The sequence below is a fragment of the Scyliorhinus canicula genome, chromosome 5 (assembly GCF_902713615.1).
Source record: "Scyliorhinus canicula chromosome 5, sScyCan1.1, whole genome shotgun sequence".
NCBI classification, from domain to species: Eukaryota; Metazoa; Chordata; class Chondrichthyes; order Carcharhiniformes; family Scyliorhinidae; genus Scyliorhinus; species Scyliorhinus canicula.
In genome coordinates, this window is record NC_052150.1 from 35,610,478 (window position 1) to 35,638,189 (window position 27,712).

At 49.9% G+C, this 27,712-nt stretch overlaps 1 protein-coding gene across 1 annotated transcript in view; it reads right to left on the reverse strand.

Annotated features, from left to right (window-relative positions):
* The window catches only part of LOC119965902 (uncharacterized protein C7orf57-like), a 238,225-nt gene extending 211,105 nt beyond the window's left edge, over positions 1-27,120 (reverse strand). Inside the window, exons 1-2 of the mRNA XM_038796899.1 lie at positions 26,690-27,120; positions 12,061-12,110 (exon numbers count right to left, since the gene is read on the reverse strand). Coding sequence (XP_038652827.1) covers positions 12,061-12,110; positions 26,690-26,859 — 220 coding nt within the window. The 5' untranslated portion in view covers positions 26,860-27,120. The remainder of the gene's footprint in view (positions 1-12,060; positions 12,111-26,689) is intronic.
* Positions 27,121-27,712: the final 592 nt, after the last annotated feature.

The window sequence follows — 27,712 nt, forward strand, 5'->3', positions numbered from 1 at the left end:
GACCTCATCTTCATCCCCGGGTGGGACCAAGGGGAGGACGGATCGTGCTGGAGTGGGGGCTGTGGTGAGGTGCGCTGGGGGTAGGAACGGTGGCGCCGAGGCAGAAGGGGTGTGGGGAACCAGCTGGTGCCAGGTCCCTGGGGGAGACTGTGTCCTGGCGGTCATAGGCGTACTGCGGGTTTGCATGGAGTAGCTGTACCCTCTCGACCAATGGGTCTACCTTGTGGAGCCGCATGTGCTTGAGGAGGAAAACGGGACCTGGAGCTGCCAGCCACGTTGGGAGCAAAACCCAACAGGTGGATTTCCTGGGGAAGGCAAGGAGACGCTCATGGGGAGTTGCATTAGTCACAGTGCAAAGTAGCGATCGGATGGAGTGAAGGGCGTCGCGGAGGACCTCCTGCCAACGGGAGATTTTTGGACCGTAGGGCCAACTGGACGGCCTTCCAGATCGTCCCATTCTCCCGCTCCACCTGCCGTTTCCCTGGGGGCTGGAGCTGGTCGTCCTGCTCGAGGTGATGCCCTCCTGAGCCGGCATTGACGCAGCTCATCAATTATAAAGCAGGATTCCCAGTCCTGTGGATGTAGGCGGGGGAACCAAACAGGGCGAAGATGGTGTTGAGTGCTTTGATGACTGTGGCATAGGACAGCGAAGGGGAATCTGGAGTATTTGTCGACCACATTAAGGAAGTATGTGTTTCGGTCAGTGGAGGGGAGGGGCCCTTTGAAATCTTCGCTGAGGCGTTCAAAGGGGTGGGAGGCCTTCACTAGATGCGCACGGTCTGGCCGGCAGAAGTGCGGTTTGCAGACCTGGCAGTCTCTGGTGATAGCCATGACCTCCTCAATGGAGTAGGGCAGATTGCGGGCCTTTATGAAGTGGAAGAACCGGGTGACCCCTGGGTGACAGAGAGTGTTGTGTCGGGTCCGGAGTCGGTCCATTTGTGCGCTGGCACATGTACCTCGGGACAGGGCGTCGGGGGGCTCATTGAGCTTACCGGGGCAATACAAAATCTCATAATTGTAGGTGGACAGCTCGATCCTCCACCTCAAAATTTTATCATTTTTGATCTTGCCCTGCTGTGTGTTATTGAACATGAAGGCAACCGACCGTTGGTCAGTGAGGAGAGTGAATCTCCTGCCGGCCAGGTAATGCCTCCAATGCCACACAGCTTCGACGATGGTTTGGGCCTCCTTCTCGACGGAGGAGTGCCGAATTTCGGTGGCATGAAGTGTGTGTGAAAAGAATGCCACGGGTCTTCCTGCCTGGTCGAGGGTGGCGGCCAGAGCGAAGTCTGATGCATCGTTCTCGACTTGGAAGGGGAGCATCCCATCGACCGCGTCCATCATGGCCTTGGCGATGTCGGCCTTGATACGGTTGAAAGCCTGGTGAGCCTCGGCCGTCAGGGGGAAAGCGGTGGAGTGAATGAGTGGACGGGCCTTGTCCGCATAGTTAGGGACCCATTGGGTGTAGTATGAGAAGAACCCCAGGGATCGTTTAAGGGCCTTGGGGCAGTGGGGGAGGGGGAGTTCCATGAGGGGGCGCGTGCGATCGGGGTCGGGCCCTATAACTCCATTTTGCACCGCATAGCCGAGGTGGCCCGCAGCCCGTACCGGTCAACCATTCGGTCCATCTCCTGTTGGAAGACCGAGACCCCATTAGTGACGCCGAAGGGAACCCTAAGGAAGTGACAAAGGCAGCCATCCGCTTCAAACGCAGTGTACAGGCGGTCCGCCTTGCGAATGGGGAGCTGGTGGCAGGCAGATTTCAGGTCCACTGTCGAGAAGACCCGTACTGTGCAATCCGATTGACCATATCAGATATGCGTGGGAGGGGGTACGCGTTGAGCTGCGTGTACCGATTGATGGTCTGACTGTAGTCAACGACCATCCTGTTTTTCTCCCCAGTTTTCACAACTACCACTTGGGCTCTCCAGGGGCTGTTGCTGGCCTAGATTATGGCTTCCCGCAGCAGCCGCTGGACCTCAGACCTGATGAAGGTCCTGTCCTGGGCACTGTACCGTCTGCTCCTGGTGGCGACGGGTTTGCAATCCGGGGTGAGGTTTGCAAACAGAGAAGGAGGGCAGCACAGTAGCATGGTGGTTAGCATAAATGCTTCACAGCTCCAGGGTCCCAGGTTCAGTTCCCGGCTGGGTCACTGTCTGTGCGGAGTCTGCACGTCCTCCCCGTGTGTGCGTGGGTTTCCTCCGGGTGCTCTGGTTTCCTCCCACAGTCCAAAGATGTGCGGGTTAGGTGGATTGGCAATGCTAAATTGCCCGTAGTGTCCTAAAAGTAAGGTTAAGGGGGGTTGTTGGGTTACGGGTATAGGGTGAATACGTGGGTTTGAGTAGGGTGATCATTGCTCGGCACAACATCGAGGGCCGAAGGGCCTGCTCTGTGCTGTACTGTTCTATGTTCAATGTTCTATGAGGGTCGTGAGGCCGCATACATTAAGGGGTGGTAGGGGCCCGTCGAATTTCAGAGTGAGACTTTGGAGGTTGCACTGGAAGTCCAGGCCGAGTAGCAAGGCAGCGCAGAGGTTGGGGAGGACGTAGAGCCGGAGGTCACTGAACTCTATGCACTGGATGGTGAGGGTGGTGGTGCAGTACCCCCGGATCTCCACGCAGTGGGATCCGGAGGCCAGGGGAGATCCGTTGTGTGATGGGATGTACCGCGAGGGAGCAGCGCCTTACCGTATCGGGGTGGATAATGTTCTCTGTACTCTCGGAGTCAAGAAGGCATGATGTCTTGTGCCCATCAACCTTTACTGTCGTCGACGCGGTTGCGAGGTTGTGCGGCCGTGACTGGTCGATCGAGATGGAGGCGAGCTGTAGTTGGTGTTGGAAGGCCCCTGGCTGGTCGGCGGCGGTTGCAGCCGATGAGCGGCCCGATAAGGTGCTCAACGAGCAGGGGTCCTGAGGCGGGGAAGATGGCGGCGCCCACAGGCCGCACAATGCCTGATAAGGGGAACATGGCGGCGCCCACGGGCCGCACGTGTCCTGAGGCAAGCAAGATGGCGGCGCCAACGGGCCGCACGTGTTCTGAGGTGAGGAAGATAGCGGCGCCCACAGGCCGCACGTGGGTTGCTGTGGAAAAAATGGCGGCACCCACAGGTCACGCATGGGGGGTGCAGGGATAGCGGCGATCAAGCGGGCCTGGCACACAGCAGCGAAATGTCCTTTCTTCCCGCAGGCCTTGCAGAGTGCGCTCTGCGCCGGGCAGCGCTGCCGGGGGTGCTTTGTCTGTCTGCAGAAGTAGCACTTGGGTCCCCCAGGGTTGGCTGGCTGCCACGCGGCGCAGGCTTGGGGTTGGCTGGGGGCGGTCGCTGGTGGGGTAAATGATGGGGCGGTCGCTGGTGGGGTCCACGATGGGGTGTTCGCTGGTGGGGTCCATGATGTTCAGGAGGGGGGCGCCGTGTGGTCGGGGGCGTATGCTTGTACATTACGGGAGGCGACTGTTAGTGAGATCGCAAGTTTCTTGGTCGCCACAAGGTCGAAGGTAGCCCCTTCTAAGAGCTGCAGGCGGATATGCGCTGACCCTACGCCCGTAACGAAAGCGTCTGTGATTAGGAGTTCGGAATGTTCGATGGCTGAAACGGCCTGGCAATCGCAGTCCCTCGCCAGGGCGTGCAGGGCACGCCAGAAATCTTCCACAGACTCACCGGGAAGTTGATGCCGCATGGAGAGGAGGTGCCTGCCGTAGAGTTTGTTGGTCTGCTGGGTGTAGTTCTCTTTCAGCGAAGGTGGGTACGTCCCGGATGAGGGGAAATATATCGGAGCTCAGCCGTGTATACAGGATCTGGAGTTTCTGTGTCTCTGTGGGTGGTTCTGTCGCAGATCCGATGTAGGCTTCAAAGCAAGCTAGCCAGTGGGCGAAGACCGACTTGGCGTCTGCTTTTCGGCAGCAGCTGCAGGCGATCTGGCTTGATGCGGAGGTCCATCATTGTAAAATCTCTGCTTGATAAATTGGTGCACTATCAATTACGAAGAGACGAGAGTATAGTGTAATCGAGGCTTTATTAAGCAGAGATGTGTAGCCTCCTGCAGCTGCTGCCGAAATGGCTGCAGCTCGGTGAGCACACACATTTATACTCCGCCTACTGGGCGGAGCCAGTAGGCAGGGATTGACCCCTGCACCTGTAGTACAGAAGCCTTACCGTATTACATCTCATATGTAATATATACAACAGTGGTGACTACCACAATGTGATCCGTCAACACCGTAAAACAACGCACGTACACATATTGATGGAACCTTTTGACTGCGAAAGCTATGGCCAATCCTTAGTTTTCAATTGGTGTGTAGTTTCTCTCAGTTGTGGCTAGTGTTCTGGAGGCAAATGCACTTGACCATTCTCTACCATCATCCATGCGGTGTGACAACTGTGTGAAAGCTGCATGTGAATGTCGCACATTACTATCAGTAGTTTGGCAGGATCATAGTGAGTTAGTAGGATGAAGTTAATTGCTTTTTGACTTGAGTAAATACCTATTCCTGTGGCGCTCTCCACACCCATGGCTGTTTTTTTATGTCAGGAAGTGCAGGGTGGCTAGCAAGGTTGCGAGTCCAATTATTAATTTTCTATAATAATTGACTAGCCTCAGAAATGCAGCATCACTAGTGTTCCCCAGTGTGGGGTCCTGTTAAATTGCTCGCACCTTCTATTCTACCGGGTATCGTCCATCCCGGTCCACGCTGCAACCTAAGTAAATGATTCCTGGCGAGGAAATGCATTTCTCTCTTTTGAGGCAGACGCCCAACTCTGAAAAGCAGCGAAGAACCTCATCCAGGTTGCTCAAGTGCTCCCGCTCCATCATACCCATGACCAATACATCATCTAAATAAACCGCCACATGCTAGTGTACTCATAAAAGCCCCTGTGGGTATTTATGGTCAGGTATTGTCTGGACTCAGGGTCTAATTCCAATTGAAGATAGGCATGACTAATGACAAGCTTTGTAAATGAATGACTCCAGCCAATTTCTCACACAAATCTTTGATTCGCGACATTGGATACCTATCCAATCAGGAAGCCCTATTTATTCATAGAATCATATAATTTGCAGTGCAGGAGACCATTTGGCCCATCAAGTCTGCATCGGCTCTCGGAAAGAGCACCCCACCTAAGCCTTACACCTCCACCCGATCCCCGTAACCCCACCTAACCTTTTTAGGACACTAAGGGCAATTTATCATGGCCAATCCACCTAACCTGCACATCTTTGGACTGTGGGAGGAAACCAGAGCACCCGGAGGAAACACACACAGACACGGGGAGAATGTGCAGACTCCGCACAGACAGTGACCCAAGCTGGGAATCGAACCTGGGACCCTGGAGTTGTGATGTGATAGCACTAACCATTGTGCTATCGTGCTGCCCAAATTGTCGAATAGTTTTGTAAGATTTAAGGACGGGGACTACCAGTGCTGCCCAATCAGAAAATTTTACTGGCCAAATGATCCATAGGCCCTCTAGTCAGCCTCAATCTTCGCCAATAATGCATAGGGACCGGGCTAGCCCAAATATATTTTGGCAGTGCTTCAGGAACGACATGAATTTTTGCTATGTTAAGAACTCGATAAAAGACTCCCTTGGGGTCCTCTCAGCCGTGCTGGGTCATAATGTTCACTAATAGTTCTACCAGCTCATCAAAGGTCTTGGAGTCCGGGGCTGCGGGATACGTGAGGCTTTTTATTACACAGGTGGGGGCTCCACAGGCAGTCAAAAGTATTACCGTCTGTCACTCATCACCACTTACAGCATTAGCCCTGAAAAAGTAGCACAAACGCTCTGCGCATTGCATCTAATCTTCCACGCTTGCATCAAACACATCCAGTCTCCCAAGAGTGGCATTTTGAAATCAGTGCAAATCTTATTCTGGTAGTGTAATAGGAGATGACCATTCTTCCAACAGCTAGCAATACCAACTGTAGCTCCACCTTTTACCCTCGTCACCAAAAGAGTCCAAAACGAGGTGTGTAAGGATCTTATTTTCTTACAAAGTAAACTATATACACAGTACACTCCAGGGCCCAGCCGGGGCTATTTATCTGGGCTGGCTTTTATGATAGAGTCCATTGTTCCATTTATGGGCCCCTGCCCATCAGCAGGGAAGCTCGTATTCTATGATGCTCACGGGGAGACTAATTGGTCCTTCCTGTAGGTCTCTTACAGGTTATAACACTGACTGTTATTTTAACCAGTGGCCTGATGAAGCTTGTATTCTATGAGGCTCACAGGAGGTTAATTGGTCCGTCTTGGACTTCCGGTGGCGGCTATGAGAGAGTAAGTCGCATACTTGGTGGCTCCCACTCTGGCAGGGCTTCGGACCTTTTTCCCCGACTTTTTTGTGGCTTTGGAGTTCTGATTTTGAAAGTGCGGGCATTTACGCACTGGATCCACACAGTGGTGCATAGAATGGAGAACCCCAAGGGATTGTAAGGGAAGGAATAGAAAGATAAGCAAGGGCTGGGTAGAAGTGGCTGCTGAAGCTAACATGGCCAAGGTTCGGACCCCCGCTGCGACGGCCCAGCCATCGATGGAGGAGCTGATGCAGGTCATCCAAGAGGGCTTCGCCAGACAAAAACGAGATTGTCTCGACCCAATAAAGGAGGCGGTCGATCGGATGGAACGTAGGCTGGATGCCCAGGATCGGACGATCCAGAAGTTGGAGAAAGCGCTGGTGGATCAGAAGGAGCACCAAACGGTGGTGGAGCTGGTGGTGGGGATGCTGAAGGATCAGCAGAAAAGGCTGTTAGAAAAGGTGGAAGAGCTGGAGAACAGCGTGCGCCGGCAGAACTTAAAAATTGTCGGTCTCCCTGAAGGGGCTGAGGGGGCTGATGCTGGCGTTTTTGTGGTAAATATGTACCAAAGCTTCTGGGGGAGGGGGCTTTTCCCCAACAGTTGGAGGTGGACAGGGTGTACAGGGCGATGGCGAGGAATCCACGTCCAGGGGACCCCCAAGGGCGATGGTGGTTCGGTTCCAAGATTTTTGGATAAAGAGTGTGTCCTCCAGTAGGCCAAACCTACCAGGAGCTACAAGTGGGGCAATAGCATATTGCGTATCTATCAGGACCTGAGATTGGAGATGGCCAGAAGGAGGGCAGGCTTCAGGCAAGTGAAGGAGATCCTGCTCAAGAAGAAAGTGAAGTTCGGGCTCCTCTACCCGGCGCGCCTCTGGGTCACTCATGAGGACCAGCACCATTACTTCAAGTCGCCCAAAGAGGCGATGGATTTTGCCAAGAAGAAGGGTCTGGCGCAGAACTGAGAACTTTTTGGACTTAAACGGCGTTATCCTTCTCTTTTTTTTTAACTATGTATATATGGCTTGATTGTTGCCTTTTTTTTTGTCTTTGAAGCTTGGGTGAAGATGGGGAGTAAAAGATATTCGGTTTTTGTTGTGTTTTTCGGTGTTTTGATGGGGATGGTTGGTGGGGGCTTTTTTAAAATTTTGTATTACTTTAAATTGTATTATTGAGGGTTTTCCTGTGGGGTTCTCTGACTCTCTTGGGCTGTCTCCTATGGTAATTAGGAGATTGTTCGGTTTTGGTCTGATGCGGAAGGTGAGTTCGATGGGCGGGGGGGGGGGGGGAGGGGAATAGGGAACAATAGGTGGGAGACTTTGCGGCGCCGGAGGCGAGGGTCACCAGTCTAGCTGGGTGAGATAGTCCACGGAAGCACAGTGGGGGGTGTGTATCGGTTCAATACGGGGCAGGGGTTGGGCTATCGGGTGATGTTGCTGAGGGGGGGGGGGGGGGGAGTTACTCTGCTGACGAGGGAGGGACCTGGGTTCGGTGACAGAGAGGAGGTCCGGGGTGAGGGCTACCTGGAGACGTGCAGATGGCGGTGCAGTGCATGGGCGGGCCCAGAAAGGGGGATGGCTGATCGTTGGGGTGGGGGGGGAGTGGGGGGGGGGGGGGGGGGGGGGGAGGGGGGAGGGGCGGTGCCGCCAACCAGGCTGATCACCTGGAACGTTAGAGGGCTGAATGGGCTGGTCAAAAAGGCCCGTGTGTTCGCGCACCTGAGAGCTCTGAAGGCAGACATGGTGATGTTGCAGGAGACCCACCTGAGAGTGGCGGATCAAGTTAGGCTGAGGAAGGGCTGAGTCAGTCAGGTCTTCCATTCGTGGCTGGATACCAAGACAAGAGGGGTGGCAATTTTAATTAATAAGTGGGTGCAATTCCAGGCGGGCAGTATAGTTTCAGACAGGGGGCGCCATTATGTTATGATGAGCGGTAAGCTGGAGGGGAAGAAGGTGGTATTGCTTAATGTCCATGCGCCGAACTGGGACGATGTTGAATTCATCAAGAGGGTGCTGGGGAAGATACCAGATCTGGACTCGCACAAACTGGTGATGGGAGGGGATTTTAATACGGTTATCGACCCCGGCCTGGACTGGTTGTGCTCGAAAGTGAGGAGGGTGCCAGCGATTGGCAAAGGAGCTGATAGGGTTCATGGAGCAGATGGGGGGGATTGGCCCATGGAGGTTTAGGCAGCCGACTGCTTGGGAGTTTTCTTTCCACTCGCATGTACATAAAGTGTATTCCCAGATCGATTTTTTCATTTTGAGTTGGGATCTGCTGGCGGGGGTGGTGGACACGGGGTACTCGGCCATCACTATCTCGGACCATGCCCCACACTGGGTGGAACTGCAGGCCAATGAGGAGAGCTTCCAACGCCCGCAGTGGTGATTGGACGTGGGCTTGTTTGTGGACGAGGCAGTGCGAGAGAGTGGAGAAGTGCATGCAGGACTACCTGCAGGTCAACGGCACAGGGGAAGTCTCAGCAGTGGTGGTCTGGGAGGCGCTGAAGGCAGTGGTGAGAGAGGAGTGACAGGGCAGAGACGGACCGACTGATCAAGGAGATCCTACGGGTAGACAGGAGGTATGCGGTGACCTCAGGAGCGGAACTGTTAAGGAAGCACCGGAAGCTGCAGGCTGAATTTGGGGTACTGTGCACGGGCAAGGCAGTGGAGCAGCTTAGAAAAGCGAGGGGGACATTGTATGAATATGGAGAGAAGGCCAACAGAAGAGGGAGGTGGCCAGGGGAATTGATAAGGTGGTTTACGGAGATGGGAACCTGGTAGGGGACTTGGCTGGGCTAAACAGGGCATTTAAGGACTTTTATAGCGGACTCTATTGCTCGGAACCCCGCACGGTGCCCTAGGAGATGAAACGCTTTCTGGACGGGTTGACCTTTCCAAGGGTGGGTAGGGGGCTGGTGGGCGAGTTGGGGGCCAAAGAAATATCTGAGGGTTTAAAGGCGATGCAGTCGGGTAAAGTTCCGGGGCCAGACGGGTTCCCGGTTGAATTTTACAATAAATTTTCGGGGATATTAGGGTCGTTGCAGGTTAAGGTTTTTATCGAGGCGAGGGATAGAGGGGTGCTGCCCGCGACGATGTCACAAGCCACGATCTCATTAATATTGAAGCGGGACAAGAACCCGGAGCTATGTGGGTCCTATAGGCCGATCTCGTTGCTAAATGTGGACGCTAAGTTGCTGGCCATGGTGTTGGCCTCCAGGATTGAAGATTGTGTGCCAGAGGTGATTATGGAGGACTAAACCGGATTTGTAAAGGGTAGGCAGTTGGTAGCCAATATAAGAAGGCTGCTTAATGTGATTATGATGCCCCCGGAGAGAAGGGAAGTTGAGGTAGTTGTGGCCATGGACGCGGAGAAGGCGTTTGACCGAGTAGAGTGGGACTATCTATGGGAGGTGTTGGGGCAGTTTGGGTTTGGCAGGGGCTTTATCGACTGGGCCAGGCTGTTGTACCAGGTCCCGCAGGCCAGTGTAAGGACGAATAAGACGGCCTCGGACTATTTTAGGCTGACTGGGGGACAAGACAGGAATGTCCTTTCTCCCCACTGCTGTTTGCGTTTGCCATAGAGCTGCTGACAATTGCTCTGAGAGCTTCTAGGGGCTGGGAAGAGCTGGTTGGGGGGAGGGGGGGAGCATAGGCTATCGCTGTATGCGGATGACTTACTCCTATATGTAGCAAATACAGGGGCAGGGATGAGGGAGATTATGGCGATTCTGGGGGAATTCAGGCGGTTTTCAGGATACAAATTGAATATGACGAAGAGTGAGATGTTTGTAGTCCAGGCAAGAGGTCAGGAGGGCCAGTTGGGGGAGTTACCGTTCAGGTTAGTAGGAGACAATTTTAGATGTCTGAACTTGGATTGGAAAATTCAAATGTTGGGTAACTGCTGCTTGCGCTCCATTGAAATTTGCAACATCAGTCAAGAGACATTATGGGCAGGATTTTCTGGCCATTCCTGCCTGCGGGATCGTCCAGTCCCACCAACGGCGAGCCCCCGCCGCAAGTGCCCTGGAAACCCCATAAACAACGGTGGACAAGAAGGTCCCTTCCACATCCAATAACGGAATGCCTCTGCTGCCGCAAAATAAGCCATTGGTGGTTCAGAAAGCCCCACCCTTTGGAGGGCCTAGTGGCATATTCCTGCGCTGTACATAGAATGGGCTTCTGCCGATCGGCGGAGGCGTGCGATCTGGGGGGGGGGGGGGGGGGGGGGGGGGGGGGCCGACCTACTTACGCGCGGACCTGCTGTGTCGCTACATCATGTTGCGCTGCGCCGGCGTGGAAACCGACACCACGTGCATGCGGCGGCGCAGAAACGGCCATCACATGCATGCGCGGTGCAGAAACAGGCATCACGCATATACGCTAGCACAAAAACGGCCGCCGCGCGCATGTGCGGACCCGCGCCGGCAGTGCTAGCCGCATACAGGCACCGGAGCTGCGTGAAGCACTTTGGCGACGTGCTGGCCCCCTGTGGGCCACTGAATCGCTGGGCCAAGAGGCACATTGACGCCGGCGTGAAACACTCCAGTGTTTACGCTGGCGTCAACACTTAGCCAGGATTTTGGAGAATCCCAGCCCTCACCTTTCCAAGCTATCAACATCAGGGATCCACGAGACAACAAGAACACAGAGCCTCAATTTTTGGCTATTGAATAGACCTGGTAGCTCTGACCAATCATCCACATGTGGATGAGAGTTGGGAAGGGGCCAGGAATGGATACTTGACACATAATATATCAGGACTAAAATATCTGAAAACCTCTGATACAGGATACCAATTCAGAAAATAGAAAAGCAGTTCAGTCATAAAGAAATTTCTTGTTGAAATTAGATGTTTCAACCATCAGACACTTTAGATCATTTTAGAATTATCACCAATTCCAGCACATTCATAGCAGTGAAGAGGTACTCTGGGCTCGATTTAACCGGTTTTGGGCATGTTTAGCAGTGTCAAGAAACAGCCCGCTATTTAACGACACTTTGCTGTTTCTTTTGGCCTCGGGGAATTTCTCTCCGCAAAGGCCGCACTTAGTAATTTCCTGCAGGCGAGTCAAGCAAGAAAGGCTCCTCGTAGATTGGGGCGGCATTTTGTCTGGCTGCCCCAATCTCCTCCCTGTTTCGATACCTCTCTCCTACAACCTGAGGAAGGCCCCCAGAAACACACCCTCACCTCCCCTCCACCTGATAATGCCCCAACCCCAGGCACTGCCAACCTGGCACCTGAGAACCCTGGCAGTGCCCCTGCCAGCCTGGCAGCGTCAAGGTTCCCAAGTGTCAGAGGGAGTCCCAGGGTTCCCTGACCTGTCCCTAACCACCCAAGGGTCTCTAATGGCCTGGCAGACCCCCTAGAAGAGACATCACCACTGGTCCATGTTTGTTGAAACCAGTACTAAATGGTGCACTGGCAAGATTCATAGGCATGGCTCATTTACATATGCTGATCTGGATCATGCCCAATGATTCCAATGTCTCGTGAGACCCTGTTAAATCTCGCGAGGCATTGAGTGTCTCAAATCTCACGAGTGTCCTCTCACGAGATTCAACGGCCTCGTCCCGACACCAAGTCGGACACAACAAGGCAGTTAAATCGTGTCCTCTGAACTGGCATAAAACTTTGGGTCATTCTATCTTACCGACATCACTATGTGACAGTTTTAAAACAGGCATTTTTTTTTTAAAAAGCAGGTGTTTCAAGAAATCAAGTCTGTAATAAACATATTTGGAACATCAGAAAATGACTTACCACAGTCACTGTATTGGCTAGAGGCAGACATCTGTCCCTTGCAAGTAGCTCTGGAGAACAAAACAGAGTTTTTTTTGGGAGGGCTTGCTTTCTGAATTTAGCCACGTTTATTTTGAAAGTTAGCTCAGCTTTTTGCAGTAGTCTGTGTTTCCCCTTGTAAGGAGATACGCTCTATTTCCCAGTTTGATTCAACCAAAGTATACATATTGGAGCAGCAATACAAACCAACCCAAAGTTTTCAACACTTCAGTGAAACCTCCATATTTGTGTAAAATTGTAAATATATGACACTGTCATGTGAGAGTACCTTTAAGAAATGCATGTTTAAGCAATGTACCTTTAAGAAATAGAGCCACTCATATTACTGAAGTGATGTCAGAGGGTGGGGGGAGCTGAGCTCACTTCTGCTTTTAGTATCAGTTTGAGAGAGAGCCGCTGAAAAGTGCCTGGCTGGTTTGCTGAGAGCTGCATGGAGGAAAAGAGCTTGGGTGTGTCTGTGTTTTTGCAGTGAGCTGGATTCTGCTGTGATCTCTGCCATGAAAGACTATCTCTGAATAATTTGGGTGATTTAAACTCATAATAGTAATGTCTTTAACCTGATGTATTTCTGTTTAAAGGTGTTAAGTCTTTTGAAGGTTTGAAGGAACATTTTGAGGGATTATTTAGTGTTGTATTATTTTCGGGGTTATCTTTGAAGGGGTGTTAAGTGATCCAATGTTTATTTAAAAGGTTAAGTGGAATTCATGGAATAAACATTGTTTTGTGTTTAAAAACCCACGTGTCCATAATTGTAATACCACACCTGGAGAACAAGCCGTGTGCTGGAAAAGCAATAATCCATTAAAGGGAGAAGTTGGTTGAACTCCATGATACATTTTGAGGTTCTGAAAACACCGCTCCCAGGACAACACAATTTGTCATATACTGTCACAAATTCAAGTATGTTTTAGGTATCTGGTTTATAGCCTCCCAGGGAAGAAATTTCACCAAGATCGGGAATGGAGGCAGACGGGGCCCCAAACTATTGCCGCCAGTTGGCTTGCAGGGTTCCTGACCGTGCTTTTGATGCTGGCCATTTTAAGGGAGGTGAATTTGGGGTCCAGCAGGGTTTTGCACCTTGATGAGGTGGCAGACGATTAGGTCAATTAAGAATCTTGTTCACAATATACAAAGGAGGCCGACTTGTACGTTTCAGTTAACCTCCAGTTCCCAACCTAAAGCTGGGTGAGTGTATATGCAGTTGAACTCTCTGGAGGCATGCACCCAGGGAAAGGCCAGTATACTAGCACTCCAAGCAGGCCTGCAGAACTTCCCTGCCTGTCTGGAGCAGGGGCATCCAAAGGCTGCCCTGTAGAGAACTCCCTTCAACCATCACGCCTCCCTCCCAACAATCTTTTGCCACAGTGGTCGCCTGGCTGTTTTTAAATTTTTTTAATTGATTTTTTAAAAATATTGCCACCTTCATATTGAAGTGTCTGCTCAGTTACCCTTTTACGCAGTCTACTGCTCTTCTCAATCTGGAAGGCCTGGAACATTTGAAAAGTATTTTACACCAGTGGTCAAAATATATATATTATACTAATACGTTCAGTATAATAATATTTATTAGTGTCACAAGTCGGCTTACATTAACACTGCAATGAAGTTATTGTGAAAATCTCTGTTCACATGCTGTTGCAATAAATTAAACACACATTCCACAAGACAAATTCCAGAAATCTTATTCCAATGTAAAAATGATACTTTTTCTATCTGTTGCCAGTCCTAGCAATCAGTACAGAGGTTGTTTCTTCACAAATCTTTTTGTTGTCTTCACCAACCTCCTGGTGTCTCTTGATTTTTAGCAATCAGAGAATTAAGAAATTTGTCAACACCAAGGTGCAAGATATCTCCCGAGTTATTAGATATTGTTAACAAAATGGGCTAATCATAATTGGGAATTTTTCAAATCAACACTTAAAATATCTCATGACTGCTTCTGGTTTGTCATTTCTGCATTGGACCATACTGAACCATAAACCACTTTGAGGCAATCTGCTGAAAATGCATCTACATGAGAGTCTGGCACCTATAAACGAGCAAATGGCCACAGAATCTGGACCGTGGTAGAGACCATTAGTTGTAAGACATGAAATGTAACCAAAAATTATATTTCGGCTCATCTGGCCACGGAACCGTGTTCTATTCACAGTAAGAGCACTGTGCAGACAGGTTTGCTCACATAGAGCACCAACATCCTGGGAATAAATGCTTAATGTCAGGGGAAAGTGACTGTAAAGTGCTCATTTTCTCATAGCAATACAAAGTTCAAGATTTTACAATGTAACAATAGCAAAACTATTAGCATTCATTGTCATAACTCCACTGAAACTGACAACAACTTCTGGAGTTCGCACATTTGCAGGATATTGAGAAAATCCAGAATTTGCTGTCAGTGATTCTATGCTTTTCCAGAGGGTGTGCTGTTGAGGGACTTCTAAATTGTAATCAATTGATTTAACAAGAACTTTCACTGTTACATTGTTAGCCTCACTGTAAAATGCCTTTCATTGTATGAGAGTAACTGCGGACTACCTCGGAGGAGAGCTCCGAGGAAAGCAGAATCGATGCATCACGGCTGTCATCCCCACCCTTCACAAGTGCAGATACATGCATCTCTGTAGAAAACGTTAGTGGACAGGCTTCTGGGGCACCACACAGTCGCTGAAGTACATCAGGTGGAGGCAGGAACGCCCAGATGAGACAGCAGTCGGACGTCTGCTGGACTCCAGGACCCAGCTGAATCCCAGCTAGATGCTGGGCCCCAGCTCCGTCTCCTCCCGCTCAGAGCCAGAAGACAAAAGGGCAACCGGGGCTCAAACCAGCTGCCCCTCCATCCTAAAGTGAACCCTGGGGCCCTATGGGCACCGAGAGGGAGGAAACGGAGCTGGATGCCAACACGGACCCTTCCCCTGGAGTGGAGATGTTGGCCACCAGCTCCCGCGACTTCCACTCCTCTGATGAGGCCGCATCTCAATGTCAGCACATGGGACAGGGCAGCACGGCTGTGCATGTACCATCGACAAGAGCCCCCAGAGGGCGCCCGCCAGAGGTATCAAGGCCACGGGACATGGTACACAGCTGGCTGCCTCCTCCTCAGATGTGCATCCCGGGGACACACCTAGACATGGCGGTAAAGCAAGGAAGGTTAAGCACATTGAGGATCACTGAGGGTACCGGGGAAACGGGAGGAGAGGGCCGGGGGGGGGGGGGGGGGGGGGGGGGGGGGGAGAGTGGGGCAACATTATCCGTAGAGTGGAGAATTATTGGGCTTGGTCCATGTCAAAGTTGATATAGTCTTTCTGCTCGGGCAAACAGGGCATCTGTGACCTGGTGGATGCACCTGTGGGCTGTAGCCTGCGAGATGCCACCCAGGTCCCTGCTCGAGCCCCGGAATTATCCCAAGGGATAACGGTTCAGAGCTGCGGTGACCTTGATGGCCACTGGGAATGGGTGTCCTCCTCCTCTACGTGGTGCCAAGTCTGTACAGGACATGGCACAGGTGCCGCACCGTCTCCTTGTTGAGCGGCACGGGCTGTCCATTATCTGCTCGAACGACCAGCGATGTGTGTACACCCTAGACCGTTGCAGGCCTCGCCCTCTGGGTGTGGGGCGGGGTCCGACACGTGGGCCTCGATCATCTGCAGACACTGGCGCCGTCTCCAGTGCCTGGCCTACCAAAAACACCATTAGGGCCTGTTCTGCGGGGTCCAAAATACCATCCATACCGTTCAATATCTGTGAGGAATTGGGAGAGGGTGTTGGAATGATAAACAGCAGTGGCTGCCACCTCAGGACCCTCCATTCCCCCATTGATCCCCCCTCCCAGATGTTGGCTGCTGCGTGTGTGGTGTTGCCTCCCGCAGAGTTCAGGCACAGTGTCCAGGCATCATGATCTGATTGGGATGCTAAGCAATGATTCCCACATGCTACATGGCCCGCTCACCCATGGGAATCAACTTGGGTTGTGTGAAGTGCTTACTTAACCACGATTACCAAATCCCTATTATCACTCGCCTTCAGCTGCACCGCTAGAGGCCTTGGCAGTCAGTGGAGGTTATGGGTGGTCAGTGGGGCAGACAGGTATGGACAAGGGTTGCCCTCGGAATGGGTACACAGATCCAGGGGTTGGCATGGTGGTGCCACGTGCGGTTGCAACCCCCCCCCCCCGCCACACCCAGTGCCTCTCCCCCCACCTTCCCATGGCAGTCCACCCCTGCATAGACTTGAAATTAAAAGTGAAGGATATATATTCTTTGAACTTCCTGGTTTGATATACGTGAATCCTTCTCTACGATAGACTGCTTAACAACATGAAAAAGATTTAATGGGACTGAAACAGAGTCTTTAACAGCACTTCGCCATTTCTTTTGTCCTCCGTGAGGAACGCACTGCCGAGGCCGCACTTACGTCAACTCACAGTGCAGGAAGAGGATTTGGAGATCGGGGCGCCATTTTTAAATGCCGCCCTATCTTTCGACACCTTCACCCATCCCACCGCAACCTCCACTCCACCCCGCCCGCACCAGCTTACCTCTTAGGGGTCCTCAAACCCCCCCTCAACCCACCACTTAAGGGCAAGGCACCCCGGGCCCAATCCCTGACATGGGCAACCTGGCACCTTGGCACTGCTAGCCTGGCACCCTGGCAGTGCCCCTGCCAGCCTGACAGTGCCACCTGGGCACCCTGGCAGTGTCAGGGTGGCATTGGCAGGATGCCTGGGTGGCACTGCCAAAGTGCCAGGTTGGCAGCGCCAATGTGCACAGCTGTCAGAAGGAGTGCGAGGGTACCACACTGCCCTGAGCCTGACTGCTCAGAGTCTCTAATGGCCTGGGATACTCTTTGAGGTGTAGGGACACCCACCGTGCTTTTAGGGAGGGAGTTCCAGGATGGTTGCCCCAGCAAACAGTGAAGGAACGGAGCTATATATCAAAGTCAGGGTGGTGAGTGACTTGGAGGGGAACGTCCAGGTGGTGAGGTTCCCAGGGATCTGCTGCTCTTGTCCTTCTAGATGATAGTGGTCTTGTTTTTGGAAGGTGCTGTTCAGGGACCTTGGTGAGTTACTGCAGTGCATTTTATAGATGGTACACACGACTGCCACTATTCATCGGTGACGTAGGGTTTGAATACCCCACACTTCATCAATCAGAGTGTTGCCTCTGGTGTTGGTCAGTGGCGTAAGCACCAGAGTCAAGAGCGAGTGTTTACTACATGTTTCTAGGCAGGTGCAACATGAGGGCTTCAGAAATAGGTGCCAAACTCACATCAGCCATTCATAGGTGGGGCGAGAGGAATGAGGCTCAAGTCATCCTTCTGGGAGGGGGTGCATAAATAAAGGCGACGTAGTCAGATAATTGGTAGAAAGCGGAAGGACAGGAAGGAGTGAGGTGGGGTGGAGAAATTTAACAGAGTGTGTGAGCAGGAGAAGATAATTCTAAATTAATTTAAACATTTTGAGGTCAATTACTGCTAGTAATTCGGACTAGTCATCCCAGAAACCCAAGATAATGATCTGGGGGGCCCGGCTGGTGGAATTTAAACTCAACAAAATATCTGGAACTAAAAATCTAATGATGTCCGTGAAACCATTATCAATTGTCATAAAAACCCATCTGGTCTAGCCTACATATGTCTCCAGACCCACAGCAATCTGGTTGACTCTTAAATGCCCTCTGAAAGGGCATAGCAAGCCACTCAGTTGTATTCAACTGCTACAAAAACATAAAAAAGAAATGAAACCGGCCAGACCACCCGGCATCAAACCAGGCACCGGAAACGACAATCGCAGACCCAGCCCGGTCGACCCTGCAAAGTCCTCCTTACTAACATCTGGAGGCTTATGCCAAAGTTGGGAGACTGGTTAAACAACAGCCTGACATAGTCATACTCACAGAATCTTGGCCGTAAATCAGGGCATGCGATCGGGCAGAGAATAACACCCGACGCCGAAATCGCGGCTGACACTGAATCGCGATGCTCCGTCTCCTAAAAAATGGCATAATTGTGACGTAGTTGCAACCCCGTTTGCATCTCATTAGTAACCCACCCGCGATGCTCCACCTCCGATGGGCCGAGTTCCTGACTGCGTAGTCCTCCTGTGCTCTCAAAGGTCGTGAACCTGGCGTGGAACCTGAGAGAGGGCGTGCAGACAGTGTCCAGCACCACTATACTTCACCGACAGTCATGCCGCTGGACAGAGGGGCTTCTGCCAGGACTGGGAGGAGTAGTGGGGGGCCAGGAGGTGGGCTGTGGGGTCGGGGTGTGTGGGTTCGCAACAACATTACCGCAGCCGGCAAGGGCAGCCATGCGGCTGTGCATGCCATGACAGCCCTCTATAAACCTGGTGCCCTGGGTCGTATTGGTGACCCCCCACCCCCCCATGGCACACCCTTGGGTGCCCTCTGGCCGCAGCGACCCATCAGCCATGTGGGCGGTCCAGCAGAACCAGTGCCATCTTTCCGGCCGCGATCAGTGTGTGTGTGTGGGGGGGAGGGGTGTATGGTCTGAGCACAGTTGCAGTTTGTCAGCCCTGCGAGTGCACCATGGACCTGGCGATTCCCACACCATTTTTCATGTATTCTGCTGATGTTCCACAAGGCGCCGGTGCTAGCTGCTCACCGGTAGCAGAATTGGTGGGGGTGTGGCACTGATCTTTCTAATGTGGAACTCCACGGATCCTCCGTAGGCGTCAGCACTTAGACTCAGGAATGGAGAATCCAGCCCTTAATCTTTCAGACAATATCCCAGATGGCACAATTACCATTTCTGGGTATGTCCTGTCTCACCGGCTGGACAGACCAAACAGAGGTGGCGGCACAGTGGTATACAGTCGGGAGGGACTGCTGGGCTCACTTCTTGCTGATTAAAGCCTTAGATTCGGACTACTCCTACGTTTCGTGTCCATTGATTGTGCATCAGTCCTCAGCATCAACTCTGGACCCCAGGAAGTCTCATGGCTTCAGGTTAAACATGGGAAAGGAAAGCTCCTGCTGATTACCACGTACCGGCCACCATCAGCTAAAGAATCGGTACTCCTCCATGTTGAACACCACTTGAAGGAAGTACTGAGGATGGCAAGAGCGCAGAATATGCTCTGGGTGAGAGACTTCAATGTCCATCACCAAGAGTAGCTCGGTAGTACCACCACAGACCGAACTGGCCAGTTCCTAAAGGACATAGCTGCTAGACTGGGGCTGCAGCAGGTAGTAAGGGGACCAACAAGAGGAAAACACATACTGGACCTCATCCTCACTCATGAGACCATCAATTCACTCAGAACACGATTGGAAGTAAACTGTGGTTTTAATACTCTTACAACTGAGCCTGCCTGCGACCAGAAGAACTGAGAGCAGGCTCTCGGCTGCAGCACTTTATACTTCAGGTAGTGGGAGGGGCCATGGGCGGAGCCATGGGTGGAGCCCTGTACAAGCTCCTCATTTCCCCCTATGGGCAGAGCCGTGCAACGGGTTACAGACAGAGCCCACAAGGACATAATACTATGCAATACAAAACAGTGTTAATTACAATACAGTATGAATTCACCACATTCACCCCCTGTAAATAAATCAAGTCCGGCGGGGGTGATGGGCCTACAAGTTGCGCCGGTCCGGTGGCATGGGTGATGCCCATGGCTCCGCCCTTGCGTGCAGTAGCCTGAGTTCCTGCTCCTCTGTAGTCTCGGATGTGCTTGATTCAGCCAGGTAGGCCATGAAACACCGAAGCCAGTGTAGGAAGATTTCCTTCGCCTCTGAGCCTGCGGGTCGAGTTCTAGTCGATCAGATTTGAGGACTGATTCCATAGTAGTTGTCTTCAAGTTTTCTAAGAGTATTAAATTGATGAGACCATCAATTCACTCAGAACACGATGGGAAGTAAACTGTGGTTTTAATACTCTTACAACTGAGCCTGCCTGCGACCAGAAAAACTGAGAGCAGGCTCACGGCTGCAGCACTTTATACTTCCAGTAGTGGGAGGGGCCATGGGCGGAGCCATGGGCGGAGCAGAAGGTGGAGCCCTGTACAAGCTCCTCATTTCCCCCTATGGCAGAGCCGCGCAACGGCTCACAGACAGAGCCCACAAGGACATAATACTATGCAATACAAAACAGTGTGAATTACAATACAGTATGAATTCACCACACTCACCAGTCTGCGTGTTGCAGGTGCATCTGCCCATGACAGTCTCGGTAGAAGTGACCACCACACAGTCCTTGTGGAGACAAAGTCCCATCTCCACAATGAAGATACCCTCCATTGTGCTGTGTGGCACTACCAACATGATAAATGGATTGACTTCAAAGAGATCTAGCAACTCAAGACTGGGCATCCATGAAGCGCTTTGGGCCATCAGCAGCAGCAGAATTATATTCAACCACAATCTGCAACCTCATGGCCTGGCATATCCCGCACTGTACCATTACCACCAAGCCAGGGGATCAACCCTGGTTCAATGAAGAGCGCAGGAGAACATGACCAGGAGCAACATCAAGCATACCGAAAAATGAGGTGGCACCCTGTGAAGCTACAACATAGGACTACGTGTGTGCCAAACAGTAAGGGCAGCATGTGGAAGGGGATAGCACTGGGACTGCCGTGCTGAGGACCTGAGTTTGAATCCCGGCCCTGGGTCACTGACCGTGTGGAGTTTGCACATTCTCACCATGTCTGCGTGGGTTCCACCCCCACAACCCAAAGATGTGCAGGTTAGGTGGATTGGCCACGCTAAATTGTCCCTTAATTGGAAAAAATATATAATTGGGTACACTAAGTTTATGTAAACATTTTTTTAAAAATGTGTGCCAAACAGCATAAGCAGCAAGTAATAGACAGAGCTAAGCGATTCCACAACCAACACATCAGATCTGAGCTCTGCAATCCTACCACATCCAGCTGTGAATGGTGGTGGACTATTAAACAACTCACTGGAGGAGGAGGCTCCACAAATATCCCCATCCTCAATGATGGAGGAACCCAGCACATATGTGCAAAAGACAAGATTGAGGCATTCGCAACAACCTTCAATCAGAAGTCTGTGCGGAATCTGCACATCCTCCCCGTGTGTGCGTGGGTTTCCTCCGGGTGCTCCGGTTTACTCCCATAGTTCAAAGTTGTGCAGGTTAGGTGGATTGGCCATGATAAATTGCCTTTAGTGTCCAAAATTGCACTTAGTGTTGGGTGGGGTTACTGGGTTATGGGGATGGGGTGGAGGTGTTGACCTTGGGTAGGGTGCTCTTTCCAAGAGCTGGTCCAGACTCGATGGGCTGAATGGCCTCCTTCTGCACTGTAAAATCTATGAAGTGCCGAGTGGAAGATCCATCTCGGTCTCCTCCAGAGGTCCCCAGCATGACAAATGTAAGTCTTCAGCCAATACGATTCACTCCACGTGATATCATGAAACAACTGAAGGCACTCGATACTGCAACGGTTATGGGTCCTGATAATATTCCGGCATTAGTACTGAAGACTTGTGGTCCAGATCTTGCCATACCCCTAGCCAAGCCGTTCCAGTAGAGCTACAACACTGGCACCTACCCGGCAATATGGAAAGTTGCCTAGGTGTGTCCTGTACACAAGAAACAGGACAAATCCAACTACCGCCCTATCAGTCTACTCTCCATCATCAGCAAAGTGATGGAAGGAGTCATTAACAGTGCTATCAAGCGGCACTTACTCGGCAATAGCCTGCTCACGGACGCTCAGTTTGGGTTCCCCCTGGGTCACTCATCTCCTGACGTCATTACAGCCTTGGTTCAAACATGGACCTACGTGTTGAATGCCAGAGGTGAGGTGAGAGTGACTCCCCTTGACATCAAGGCAGCATTTGACCGAGTATGGCATCACGGAGCCCTAGCTAAACTGGAGTCAATGGAAATCAGGGGGAAAGCTCTCCGCTGATTGGATTCATACCTGGCACAAAGGATCTTTCATTCTCACTCCACAGTATAAATATTTCCCACTCTCTCTGTCTGTTAGCTTTGACAAAGAGTCATCGGACTTGAAACGTTAGCTCTTTTCTCTCCCTACAGATGCTGCCAGACCTGCTGAGATTTTCCAGCATTGTCCCTTTCGTTTCAGGTTCCAGCATCCGCAGTAATTTTCTTTTATCCAAGGTGGTTGTGGTGGTTGATGATCAATCATCTCAGCACCAGGACATCACTGCAGGAGTTCCTCAGGGTAGTGACCTAGACCCAATCGTCTTCCGCTGCTTCATCAACGACCTGCCTTCCATCATAAGGTCAGAAGTGGGAATGTTTGCGGATGGCTGCATAATGTTGAGCACCATTCGCGACTCATAGATTCATAGCATTTACAGTGCAGAAGGAGGCCATTCGGCCCATCGAGTCTGCACCGGCTCTTGGAAAGAGCACCCAACCCAAGCCCACACCTCCACCCTATCCCCATAACCCAGTTACCCCTCCCAAAACTAAGGGCAATTTTGGACACTAAGGACAATTTAGCATGGCCAAACCACCTAACCTGCACATCTTTGGACTGTGGGAGGAAACCGGAGCACCCGGAGGAAGCCCACGCACACACGGGGAGAACGTGCAGACTCCGCACAGACAGTGACCCAAGCCGGGTATCGAACCTGGGACCGTGGAGCTGTGATGCAATTGTGCTAACCACTATGCTACCGTGCTGCCCACGGTAATGAAGATAATGAAGCAGACCGCGTCAAAATGCAGCAAGACCTGGACAATATGCAAGCTTGTGCTGACAAGCAGTAACTCACCAAGGTTCCTTAATCAGCATCTTCCAAACCCACGACCACTACCATCTAGAACAGGGGTGGGCAAACTACGGCCCGCAGGCCGCATGCGGCCCGCCAAAGGTATTTCTGCGGCCCACCAAGTCATTACAAAAAAAAAAAAAAAATATTTTCTAAAAAAACAAAAATTTTTTTTTTTAAATTTTTTTTTTAAAGGTTAATGGGTGGGGGGGCTGTTGGATTACTTACTGGCATAGGGTGGATACGTTGACTTGAGTAGGGTGATCATTGCTTGGCACAACGTCGAGGGCCGAAGGGCCTGTTCTGTGCTGTACTGTTCTATGTTCTATATGAGGCGCCCAGAATCATAACCGGGTGAAGTAATTATTTTACTTAATATACTATGCGGCCCTTTGTGAATTGTGAATTTCTGAATGCGGCCCTTGCACGGAAAAGTTTGCCCACCCCTGATCTAGAAGGACAAGAGCAGCAGATACCTGGGAACCCCACCACCTGGAGGTTCCCATCCAAGTCATTCACTGACTTAGAAATATATTGCCATTCCTTTGCTGTTGCTGGGACAAAATACTGGAACAATGGGCAATAAATGCTGGCCTAACCACATCTTGTAAATGAATTTTTAAAAAAACAATTGGAACTGAAAAGAATAAGTGAGCAGAGCTACAGCGAGAATTAAAACTTAAATAATTCAGGGGAATACTTTGAAGTATCTGAGAACGATAAGCAAGAGCAGAGATAAAAATTACTTGACATTATTTAATTAAATGGTTAGTTATAAATGAAATGAATATTTTGCTGAAACAACTTAAAGTAAAAAATTCATAAATTATATTGGAAATTGTACATTTGATAAATTGAAGAAAAGAATAATCCAGTTCACAATTTGCATTTCTGATTTTTAAAAAACGAAATTTGTTTCAAACATTTTTGTATTGTGAAGATTTAACAAAATAGATTGTAGTCCGATCTTTCTAAGGTAAATTGAGTTCATGAATTGTATTCAATATTTTAGAAATTCACCTGGAGGCACAATAAGAAAGAAAGAGAGCAGCGAGATTAGCCGTACTGGCCTATGTGGCAGTTTCTGCAATGTTAGTTCAGGTGTTTATTCCATGACTGAAGTTGTATTTTCAAGAAATCCATTATCATTATGTGTTAGGAGAGATAGTGGAAAGTTCTGGTTCCCATATGACAGTACCCATAAGATATTTATGTTACTTTCACCCCTGGCGATGATATATATTCTTTATTGTGTAAGTGTATTTTTGCTATTGCCATTTTTCCTTACCATTTTGCAGTATTTTGAAGGCTATGGAATGTAATCCTTACAATTGCATAATGTATTGATGGCTATGGTAAATATTCCTTACCATTGTGAAGTGCATTGATGGCTATGGTGTATATTCCCTACCAGTGAGGACTGAATTGATGGATCTAGTATATATTTCTTACCATTGTGGAATGTATCAATAGATTATCATATATATTCTTTACTGTTGTGGAGTGTATCGATGTCTGTGGTATATATTCCTTGCTGTTGTGGAGTGTATTGATGGCTATGGTTATGACATATATTAATTCCCATTGTGGAGTGTATTGATGGCTATTGTATATATTCCACACTGCAGTGGAGCATGTGGATGGCTATGATATATATTCCCTACCATTGTGGAGTGTATGAATGGTTCATGGTATATATTCCTTACTGCTGTGGAGTGTATTGATAGCTATGATATATGTTCCTTAACATTGTGGACTGTGTTCAAGACTATGGTATATATTCCTTATCGGTGCGGAGTGGAGCAACGGCTTATGGTATATATCCCTTATCATTGTGGAGTATATTGATGGCTTCTGGTATATATTCCTTACCCCTGCTGAGTGTATTGATGGCTGAGGTAAATATTCCTTACCTCTATGGAGTGTACTGATGGATATGGTATCTATTTCTTACTGCTGTGGCATGTATTGATGACTTTAATATATAATCCTTACTGCTGCGAAGTGTATTGGTGGCTATGGTATATATTCCTTACCATTGTGGAGTATATCATAGAATTTACAGTGCAGAAGGAGGCCATTCGGCCCATTGAGTCTGCACCGGCTCTTTTGAAAGAGCACCCTACCCAAGCCCACACCTCCACCCTATCCCCAACACTAAGGGCAATTTTGGACACTAAGGGCAATTTAGCATGGCCAATCCACCTAACCTGCACATCTTTGGACTGTGGGTCGAAACCCACGCACACACGGGGAAAACATGCAGACTCCGCATAGACAGTGACCCAAGCCGGGAATCAAACCTGGGGCCCTGGAGCTGTGAAGAAATTGTGCTAACCACTATGCTACCGTGCTGCCCTCAATGGCTATGGTATGTATTCCTTACTGTTGTGCAGTGTGATGATGATAATATATATATTCTTTACCACGGTGGATGGTATCAATGTATCGGGGATATATTCCTTACAGTTGTGACGTGTATTGATGGCTATGGTATATATACCTTAAGGTTGCAGAGTGTATAGTTGGCTATGGTACATATTCCTTACCATTGTGGAATATATTGATAGCTATGGTATATATCCCATGCTGTTGTGGAGTGAATCGATGACTGTGGTATATATCCCTTACCTTTGTGGAGTTTAACACTGGCTATGGTGTATATTCCTTAGCGCTGTGTAGTGTAATGATGATTATGGTATATATATTCCTTACCACGGTGAATTGTATCAATGGATAGGGTATATATTCCTTACCTATTGTGATGTGTATCGCTGGCTATGGTATATATTCCTTACTATTGTGGAGTGCATCGCTGGCTATGGTATATATTTATTACCTTTATGGTGTGTATCAATGACTATGGTATATATCCCCTATTATTGTGGAGTGTACTGATGGCTATAGTATATGTTCCTTAGCACTGTGCAGTGTAATGATGAGTATGGTACATATATTCCTTCCCATGGTGGATTGTATCAATGGATAGTGTATATAATTCCTTACCGTTTGGACGTGCATTGATGGCTATGGTACATATCCCTTACCTTTGCAGAGTGTATCGGCGGCTATGGTAAATATTCCTTACTATTGCAAAGTATATTGATGGCTCTGGTGTATGTTCCTCACCATCGTGGAGTGTAAAGCTGGCTATGGTATCTCCATTATCATTGCGGAGTGTACAGATGGATATGGTGTATATCCTTTACCAATGTGGAGTGCATCGATGGCTATTATATATACCCCTTACCATTGTGTGACATATCGATGGCTATGGTATATATCCATTATCGTTGTGGAGTGTACCGCTGGCTATGGTATATGTCCCTTACTGTTGTGCAGTGTAACAATGGCTATGATATATATTCCTTACCGTTGAGGAGTGTACCACTGGCTATAGTATATATTCCTTACCGTTGTGGAGGGTATCGATGGCTATGGTATATATCCCTTACCATTGTGGGGGTATAGATGGTTATTGTATATATTCCTTACCATTGTGCAATGTATCGATGGCTACGGTATATATTCCTTGCCGTTGTGCAGTGTATCGATGGCTATGGTATATATTCCTTACCGTTGTGCGGGGTATCGATGGCTATGGTATATATTTCTTACCATTGTGCGGGGTATCGATGGCTATGGTATATATTTCTTACCATTGTGCGGGGTATCGATGGCTATGGTATATATTTCTTACCGTGTGTGGGGTATCGATGGCTATGGTATATATTCCTTGCCGTTGTGCAGTGTATCGATGGCTGTGGTATATGTTCCTTACCGTTGTGTGGGGTATCGATGCCTATGGTATATATTCCTTGCCGTTGTGCAGTGTATCGATGGCTATGGTATATATCCCTCACCGAAGTGTGTTTTGATCCTGTCCCTCTCGGGTGGCGGTTGGTCTCGAGCTCCTCCGTGTACAATCCAAACGCCGCGTCTCCATGGGAACGGCGCCGCGCTCTCTTCCTGCGCTCCTTCCGTCCGCTTCTTCGCCGTCTCCCCGCGCCCTCCACCCAGCTGTTGCTCCCATCTCTCCTGCAGCATCGGAATAAAACAGAAAACTCTTCCCCCGCCCTTGATGCCATCTGGTGACCCTGAAGCCCAACAAGCCCGGGTTCAGTTCCAGTCAGTTCTGATTGCAACAGCGTGTTTACCTCGGGCACATGGCATAGGCACGGCCAAATATATATCCATTTGAAAAAAAGCAGGGAGGGGTCTGGGCAGGCCATCAGGAAAGGGTGGAATTGGTTGACATCAACAAGTTGGGGTTGAACTGCTCAGCCCAAACGGTTACCTACCCCCCAACCCCACCTTACCTGGGGGTAGCTCATCTGAGTCCATGCAGCTGTAAACTAAACTTTAAATTTCCTGCATTTATTTCACTTTTCTCACCTTTCAACCATGCAGAATTTAAGCACAACAGTACAAAGGCTGAAAATAGGTGGGACTTTGTGATAGAAATAACAGTATTCGCCAGTTACTTTGAAATCAGACAGCAACTTCAGTTGTCCGCAGGGGTAGCAACCTTCCATCTTGCAAGATGATGGCTTGCGCCTTGGTGTTCAACTCATTGTTAACCATTTTTTGGTGTGACTCAGGAGCCCCATTCTGACATGACAGTCTCTGCTGTATTTGCTGCAGAAGAAGAGCTGAACTTTTCATTTTTACTTGCCTTTTCCCTTCCAAACAATGAGACTCCAAAGGTCACTGTCATCAGCAACTGTCTCCCAGTTTTCAGTGTCAATGTCCACCATCGGCATATCTCACTTGCAGGTGTCCTTGAGGAGGTAAGGACAACCAAGAGGCCGTGGCCCATTGGCCAACTCACATTACAGAAAGTTTTTTGGCATATGGCTGTCATCCATCTGATGAATGTGGTCGAT